Source organism: Octopus bimaculoides, chromosome 20 (genome assembly GCF_046866305.1).
Source record: "Octopus bimaculoides isolate indiv1 chromosome 20, ASM4686630v1, whole genome shotgun sequence".
Taxonomy (NCBI): domain Eukaryota; kingdom Metazoa; phylum Mollusca; class Cephalopoda; order Octopoda; family Octopodidae; genus Octopus; species Octopus bimaculoides.
This window is the reverse complement of record NC_142947.1, coordinates 44,366,639-44,376,035: the sequence shown is the minus strand read 5'-3', so window position 1 is coordinate 44,376,035 and position 9,397 is coordinate 44,366,639. Positions and strand designations below refer to the sequence as shown.

The 9,397-nt window shown below is 35.8% G+C and overlaps 1 protein-coding gene across 2 annotated transcripts; it reads right to left on the bottom strand.

The window, feature by feature from the left end:
* Positions 1–490: 490 nt before the first annotated feature.
* LOC149131717 (uncharacterized) lies at positions 491–8,967 on the bottom strand. 2 transcript variants are annotated; one of them, XM_089338474.1, is made up of 6 exons: positions 8,330–8,967; positions 5,850–6,039; positions 4,632–4,964; positions 3,028–3,357; positions 2,006–2,135; positions 491–647 (listed from the first exon to the last, which is right to left on the bottom strand). In XM_089338474.1, exons 2-5 carry the CDS (start codon positions 5,983–5,985, stop codon positions 2,041–2,043), a joined length of 894 nt encoding a protein of 297 aa, XP_089194600.1. In that variant the 5' UTR covers positions 5,986–6,039; positions 8,330–8,967; the 3' UTR covers positions 491–647; positions 2,006–2,040. The 2 variants fall into 2 exon arrangements, with proteins under 2 accessions (XP_089194600.1, XP_089194599.1); XM_089338473.1 differs by having other exon boundaries at positions 5,850–6,054; positions 8,330–8,965.
* Between the last annotated feature and the right edge of the window lie 430 nt (positions 8,968–9,397).

Below are 9,397 nucleotides of genomic sequence, written 5' to 3'. Positions count from 1 at the left end.
GACTGCTTTCGGGCCCTTACACTTGTATACAGAGATTCGAATGCCATTTATCCATTCTTGTGGCACAGAAGATTCATTCCAAACTCGAGTTACCAGGTTATGAATTTCAGATGAAATATGATCCCCACATGCCTTCAGAATTTCAACTGGAATACCATCCAATCCAGGAGCTTTACCTGACCAAACTCACCCCACCCACATACACACAGAAATATACACGTGTATATATACGCACAGACAAACATATATAGACATAGACTCACAGACACACATATATAGACACACACATGTATACTTACATACCCGCACATAAATACACACACATACACACACACACACACACACACACACACATATATATATACATAAACACACACATATACTTACATTTATAGGACCACATATATACATATATACATGCATATATTTACGTACGTGAGAAACGGGGTAAATTTTAATACAACAATACATTTTAATTAAGGACACAACGTTCCAGTTTTTTAATTTTTATTTCAAATTTTGTAATAAATTGAGTTTTCCATTTCTATTATTATCATTTACTTACTTTCCTAAATATTTTCTGGGACCTTTCTTTTCCGATTGGATGAATCTTGCCCACATCCATTGTCACTAAACAACGAATATACCTGTAACCATAGAAATATATATGAAAAAATTAGAGAAAAACGAACACCATTTTAATCATTCTTATTGAGCAATTGCCCCCTATTGTAATCTCGGACCGACCAATGCCTTGTTAAAAGTTAACAGAAACTTAAAGTAGTCATATATATATATATATATATATATATATATAAAAAGAAAGTTTGGGCGTTTAGTTGACAGGTGATCTCAGCGACTAGGTACTAGGTAGGCTAGGTAAATGCTATAACGATTATATATATATATATATATATATATATATATATATATATATATATATATATATATATATATATATATATATATATATATATATACATATATATATATATATATATATATATATATATATATATATATATATATATATACACATAGCTCCAGAGTCTAACGGTTTCCGTGCTTCACATTGACTGTAGCTGTATGGCTGAAAATAGTAAATGAATGTATGTATGTACCATTCATTAATTAGCAGACTCGTGCCTGCTAATTGATGAATGGCACCTATCTAACAATAATATTATAAGTCGCCGCAAGCTGGCAGAGTCGTTAGGATGCCGGGCGAAATGCTTGGCGGTATTTCGTCTGCCGTTACGTTCTGAGTTCAAATTCCGCAGAGGTCGACTCTGCGTTTCATCCTTTCGGGGTCGATTACATAAGTACCAGTTACACACTGGGATCGATGTAACCGACTTAGTCCTTTGTTTGTCCTTGTTTGTCCCCTCTATGTCTAGCCCCCTGTGGGCAATAAACAAATAAAATATCATAAGTCACCGATGATGAACTTCTGCTTCGGATCTCACATTAGTATTACCTGGAGACATATCAACCCCCCAAATTCTTTTGCTAGACTTCCGTATATGTATTAAGAGACACATTAATAAATATTCTGCCTGGTTTGACAATGCCCCTCTATTCTGATATATATATATATATCGAGTATAACCAGCCGAAATTGCAAGGATAATCTGGAACTCGACCGAGGAAAGAAAACTCCGAATGACCCGTCCTTGTTTTCTTTGTATCGTCTGTTTGGATGTTTTGTTATCCCTTTTTTGTATCACCTAACGCTCTGGATGCTTTGCGTTCTTGTCCAATTTTGTATTATATATATATATATATATATATATATATATATATATATATATATATATATGCTCTGAACAATAAGGTCTGCTTTAGCTTCGTCACTATGGCAACAGTCCGGATACTCATTGATCAGGCTACATATACATGTGCGTATGTGTGTGTGTGTATTTATGTATACTTGAACGTACGCAAACTGATCAAAAAGACAACAATGGAGAAACGAGATAAGAAGGAATGAAATGAGAAAACAAACCTTCCTTATAATCCTGGAGCAAAAACGGGATGATGCTAGCGGCAAATTGCAAGAGCCAGAAAGAGAAGAGAAAGTTTGGAGACAGAAAGCCATGTCGTATCTGGTAGAGCAGAAATGGTGCTGCTAGATTCTGTAAAGACAAAAAAATCATGGAGGATGGAGTAATATTTTGTACAAAGCATGAGATTTAGTGTCTTACAAAGAAACTGAATTCGCATTTATTGTTGTCACCAATAGGCTTTCGTACTTTCCGAAACTTTCATCGTGGTGCAGTTTGATGTGATGTCTTGTTTAGTTTAAAGTTTGACGTCTGGTTTCATACGTTTATCGTGTGGTTTGATGCGATGTTTGATATGATCTATAATGTGATGTTTAATGTGATGTTTGATGTGATGTTTGATGTGATGTTTGATATGATGTTTGATGTGGTGTTTGATGCGATGTTCTGTATGATATGTAATATGAAGTTTGATGTGTTTTGTCGTGATGTTTGATACGTTGTTTTATATGATGTACGATGCGTGGTGTACTTTGATGTGATGTTTGATTTGATGTTTGATATGATGTCTGATGTGATGTTTGAGGTGTCGTTTGATGAGAGTCTTCCTGTGGCCTGATGCCGTGTAATGTGGTTTCGAGACGATGTAGAAGTGATTGCTACCTATATCTTTATTTCTTTTAAATTTTACTTGATTCAGTCATTGGACTGCAGCCAAGGTGGGACACAAACTTGTGGAGTTCAGTCGAAGAAATCTTCTCCAATACTTATTGTTTAAAACCTGCTTTACATACTGTCGGTCTTCTTACGACGGGCTTATTTCGGTTTCCGTCTATCAGATCTACTCATAAGGTTTTGGTCGAGCTGGAGCTAGAATAAAAGAAACTTGCCCAAGGTGCCATGCAGTGGGACTGAGTCGTGAAGGATGTCGTTGGGAAGCAAACGTATTTCCACAGAGCAACACCATTGCCTTTAAAGAAAATAAGGATAATAAAGATATGTAAGAAAAAGAATATTTGCTCACTTGCACCGATGATATTCACTTCTTTTGTAAGTATGCTGCCAAATGCTGAACATGTGATAATCGTCCCAGACTCGTCTTTGTCAGTTAACGAGTGTTGATATAGCGACTGTATCGGTATGCAATGTTGGTCAGTTGTCGGAAAAAGCACTCTCTTGCTTGTCATCTTTGGTTTAGCGTTTTCAGTCTTATGTTTTACAGTCCATTTAAAGGTGACACTTTTGTGAGTATCTGGTGAAACATATGCCAAACATCTGAAGGTAGACACCTTCTTATTCCCCTTCTTTTCAAAAGGTGGATTAATATGGTCAAGACTTTTGACAAAAGATTTCACTGTAGAGGAAATGTATTTTAAGACAATAAGATTCAAAATAACATACTGGATGGATGCTTTGACACAAATTGTAATGTTGGTATAAAACGAAAAAGTTGAACATTGCTCAAAATAAATGACATGTTACTATGCAATATCTTTACGGTTTCCAGGGCTTCAACTAATCTATGTTATAACTATAGCAACACTAGAATAGGGATATAACTGGGCAAGCGAATGTAGCGATTATTTGGACGCTCTGGTGCATATTGATCGAACCATCAAAGCTAATAAATCTGCTATTCTTGGGTAGACCAAACTGATAAGCACTGTTCATTGATCGACAGGAATATCCCTTTTAATCATATATTGGGGCAAATGATTTAAAGAAACTCATTGAAATCGAAAACAAAATGTGGGATCTCAAGGCAGCTACAATAGCAGTGATTGTAGGAGCACTAGAAATGGTCAAAAGAGGAACTCAAAATTATTTGCGAATGACCCCTGGCTTACCATCCCTGCAAGAAGGGTATAAAAAATTGTCTTACCTAGTACATCAGATGTATTGAGAAGTGCATTGCCGCTATGAGAAGAATTACTTGCCATGTGAATATTTTTACATGACTTTATTTGGATTTGTAAATGAAGAATATGGTATGGCTATTTTAATGGACAGTCACTGTATATAGCGAGTCTCTTTGGCGTCGGTGTCGGGCAAAAAAAGGTGACAAAATTGGAGCAAGAAGGAAGACTAATAATAATAATAATAATAATAATAATAATAATAATAATAATACATCCTACGCAAAACACTTTCAATACAGTAACCATAAGAGCATCACAGCAAACCACAGCACATACCCAAGGCACACAGAGCTGCGCTCGGTAGTGAAGTGAAAGCACGTTATAAAAATAAAACTACTGAACAATAATAATAATAATAATAATAATAATAATAATAATCCTTTCCGCAAAGGCAAAAGAACTGAAATTTGGCGTGAGGGGACTAGTGGATTACATCGACCTTTGTGTTTCACTGGTACTGTCTTCACATTCTTCATTTTCTATAGCCGGGCTATTTCGTACTTAAGAGATGTAATACAACACAGACATTTAAACTGATAGGATTTTTCTAAGGATTAGGGCAGTACTTGTTAGCACAATCTTTTGGATTATTATTATTATTATTATTATTATTATTATTATTATTATTATTATTATTATTATTATTATTATTATTAGTAGTAGTAGTAGTAGTGTTACTATTTTTTCGCTAAGATGAAACAAAATTAACCTCTTAGCATCCTTGAATTGGACTTCTCTGCATTCGATATCTCACATATATAGGATGCTACGTCACTGCAATCCAGATTTTCTTTCCAGCACTTTAATACTGCTTTAGTCGTTCTTGATTGCGGCATGTTGCAGTTGAAACCTTTCACGGAACGAATGACTTCAAAAACTCCTATACCTTCGTGGAAACCAATATCAACAACGATTTCATTGTTACGTCTGAGTCTGAAGAACATCAAGTCTTTTGCATCAAGACGACATGCTATATTCATTTGAGATGGTCCATCGATCCCAAATCCGTCGAAAGGTGTTAGGCTTGTCATTTCAACACTATCTATGAGTGAGGAATAAATAAATGAATGAATACACGAAAAATGGGACGGAAACAATTTATCAAAGACAGATTTAATTATCGCTTCTACTATAGACACGAAACCTGAAAGTTGTCTGATCAAGTATCATAAAAGCATGAAACTATTAGTAGCTCTTTGGGTCGTGTATTAAATCTATATTTATCTCTCAATAGATGGAGCGCATTTTTGTTGATTCTACCTCTAATGGATCTATCTATCTATCTATCTATCTATCTATCTATCTATCTATATGCATGCATATATACATACGTATATGTACATACTTACATCTATACGTATATATATATATATATATATATGTATATATATATATATATATATATATATATATATATATATATATATATATATATATATATATATATATATATATATATATATATAATCAACGATTGGCTGTTGGCTGTTTTTCTAGTGTCGTATTTCGAGCATTTAACAACAATATACGCTTTCGATAAAACAGTTGCTCCCGCAAGGCAAATTAAATAAAATTTGGGATTTTGCGATATTTCGTATTTTTTGTTGCACCCGTTTCATGACGCCCTATGTCCACATATGCATATATATATATATATATATATATATATATATATATATATATATATATATATATATATATATATATATATGTGTATGTGTGTGTGTGTGTGTGTGTGTGTGTGTGTGTGTGTGTGTGTGTGTGTGTATATATATATATATATATATATATATATACATACAGAGAAAGTGCATGATAGGGAAAGATACAGTAAAAGGAGAAAGTCAGTGCGAGGGAGTTGATGAAAGATGCTAGAGTAGGGAAAGAAAAGCTTGAATAAATAAATTTGTTTTTAATCTTAACTTACTGAGTGACGTGCATGGAAGTATCATCACTGTTATAATCATTATCATCATCATCATTGTCGTCGTCGTCAACTGGTTGGTAGGTAGAGAAAACGAGCGCCGACTGACTCGAACAAAAGCATTGTAACCACGTGACATATTTGATGCAGGTCAAATATGAATTAGAGCAAATTTGGCAATAGTTTTTCCTGTCTAAATGTGAAGAAACTAATAAGTGATAAAATTAATTAGTTAATTAATGAAAAAGGGCACTACAAACAAAACAAAAAGCTCATGGGAAATGAGGAAATTATTTTAAAATTAGGATTTATAAAGAATAATTAAAAAAGTGAGGTATGGTTTACAACAGTCCGTTAAAGGATCATGTCTTGCAGAGAATTGGTGACCTCTCTAGAGATGGTGCCACAACAAATACGTCAATACACTCTGTGAAGTAGGTGGATTTAGGTAGAGCATCCAAATCTATTGTAATGTAGACATTGGTGCATGACTCACTCCTCTGGCTTACCAGCCCCTGATGAACCGTCCAATCCGTCATCGTGGAAAAAGGGGCATCAAATGGTGATGAGGGCTTTCTTTTAGAAACCCTTTTTATGGATTCGCTAGCATTTTAAATCAATACGTGCCACTCTGTTATTGTGGTACAACAGCCAAAATACAAAATGAGACAAAAATGTTACAATTATATTTTACTAGTAGAAACTTTGGAAATTCCAAGTGTACGAGGTGGTGTCAAAAAGTTGCTGGTCTAGTTCTGTAGCATCCCAGCAGATGGCTGAAGACAATTGCATGCATAGTGAGAACTAGCAGTGACCTTCGTCAGCCAGTGTGACGAGTGACGTCGCTGTGTTTATTAGAATCCCTGATTATAGGTTCACTAACAGTTTTCATCAACACGTACCACTCTATTATTGTGGTACTTCAGCCAAAATGCGAAACGTGGGACAAAAATGTTACAATTATATTTTACTTGCAGGACCTTTGGAAATTCCAAGTGTATGAGGTGTAATCAAAAAGTTCCCGGACTAGGTCTGTAGCGCACCATCAGATGGCAGCACGCGATTGCGAATGCAGTGAGAGTTAGCAGGGGCTCTCATGAGGCACTGTGTGAAATTACATTGTTGTGTTTACTCCCTAAGCTGTGAAATTTGTGTTTTTATGATCATGTGTGTGCCGTAGTCTGCGATTTTGTCATTGACAAGAAGTTGGAACAAAGAGTCAACGTAAAATTTGGCGTTAAACTCGGGAAGTCTGCTACAGAGACATTAAGCATGCTTCAGCAAGCTTACGACCACGAGGCAATGGGTTGTACGCAATGTTTCAAAAGGTACGGGCACTTCAAAAGCGGAAGATCTTTCCTGGAAGAGGATGAGCGATCTCGAAGACCTGCTTCGTGCGTCATCTCCGGAAATCTGAAGAAAATTTATGAGTTTGTGTACAAGGCTTGGAGAATATCTGTGAATGTCTCTACGCCAATCAAGGTATGCAGCAGCAGCAAAAACAACGACAACCGTAGCAACATCAGTAACAGCAGCAGGCCAGAACAGCATTAGGAGCAACTGCAACAACCAACGCTGTCAGAACAATAAACTCTCGTGCACCTCAGCTAAGCTTTCAAGAGTTACTTGTAGCTTTCGTAGTGTTTTCTTGCTATTGAAAGAGAAAGAGACAAGATTGTTGTATGGCTAAGGTGGGATCCTTCCGTGGCCCCTATCCAAGGAATCAACGTGGATTGGTGTATTGTGTCCTGGTTGAGAGTGGATGATGTCTGGCTGGCGGATATTACAGAGAAATGAAGAGTAATGTCATCTGTGTAAGAGATGTTGTGGTTGAATGTAGTGACACACGAGGCGTTGATGTGTAGAAAGAAGAGATTGGATGGGAGGTGGGGGTCAAACCGAAGACTGCAGTCAACCGGTGTTAATGGAAGTTCCAGTGGAGTTTTGGAATACAGACAGCAGTATACTTTGTGGAGTGTGAAAGAGCACTGAACTGGAGCAGTGAAGGAAAAATTTAAAATAATTGACATTTTTGAAGAAGTGAAATTCTTCCAGAATCATAATTCCTGTTTTGTGAAACACAAGAAGGCTGAAATAAACGAAAAAGAAACAAAAAATCAAAGGAAAAAATCCTCATCCAATTATTTGTCTCCTTTTTTATTTTTTGCATCGCTATTCCAAAAACTTCCGCTGGGTTTATAAACCTTCCGCATACACGCACAAACACACATACACACTCACACTCACACACTCATACGTACACTAACGCATACACATACGCGCGCACATATGCACACACACTCTCACCCCCATTCACAAATACTCACACATACACATTTAACATTAAATTTCATTAAAAATCGGAAGAATGCAAATTTGAAATAAAGGAGTTGAAAGTGTAAGAAACCCACCCCACCCCAAAAAGCAAAAAAAACAAAAACAAAAGAAAACAAAAAAGACATAAATACAGTTTATATATTTACCTTCACTTTTACTATTCCGTGAGCAACACAGAAGATGCTTTTATCGTCATACACACACACACACACACACACATATATCCATATATATATATATATATATATATATAAAACAAGAAATTGTGTTCTAAGTATTTAAACGTATGAATTGTTTCAGCAAAGAATCTTTGCTTTTGTTAATTCAGTAAGTTACCAAAAACTGAGTATTTTGAATTTAGAAAACGCTGCTAAATTCTTCAAGAATATCTCTTCGGAATTCAAATAAGAGAATAAAAAATTGTTCCAAAGTAAGTTAACTGCGTTTCTGGATTCGAAATATTCAGCTTTGGGAATGTGAAAACAGTGAAATCGTGAAAATGTAGATTCTTTGTTAAAATATTATTAAATCTGTAAAAAGAAAGGCGTGTGCGCGCGCGTGTGTGTATGGCGGTGTATGCTGGGGGTAGTGGATTTGTTCTACGCTTTTTAAAAAAACTTTTATAAATCATATCGTGTCCTATTTCGATTTGTGGTCGTTTTGACCTATTAGTCTATAATATTTACACACACAAACACACTGTTATGCGCATGCAAACACACACACACACGCATGCACACACACACGCATGCACACACACACGCATGCACACACACACACACACGCATGCACACATGTTTGGCTAACACCTAGGAATAGATATGTTCTTAAGAGCCGCAATTCGAAAACACGTGTTTTCTGGTCCAGTTCCACCGTCTTCCACTATTGACCTGGCCCACTCGACTTTTCAGTGAAGACGGACGAAATACCGCTAAGCATTTCGCCCGGCGTACTAACGTTTCTTATTTCTTTACTGTCTATAATCTATCTATCTATTTATCTATTTATCTATCTGACGGACGGGCAGACAGTCTATCTGTCCGTCCGTCTGTCTGTCTCTGTCTGTCTGCCTGTCTGTCATTCTCTCTTTCTATATATATATATTAATCACTTGTAGGGACACGGTATTTCGTAATACAACCATAATATACTACAAAGTAAACAAAACCTTCTTAAAAGTCAATACTGTGTTCCTCTGTGTTAGCAGTGCTATA

Coding starts and splice junctions, on each gene's coding strand:
- LOC149131717 (XM_089338474.1), bottom strand. CDS start 5,985: ATGTCACGTGGTTACAATGCTTTTGTTCGAGTCAGTCGGCGCTCGTTT. Junction 4,965..5,849: donor ACTTCCATGCACGTCACTCA/GTAAGTTAAGAT, acceptor CCTCACTCATAG/ATAGTGTTGAAATGACAAGC. Junction 3,358..4,631: donor CAATTCAAGGATGCTAAGAG/GTTAATTTTGTT, acceptor TTTCCTCTACAG/TGAAATCTTTTGTCAAAAGT.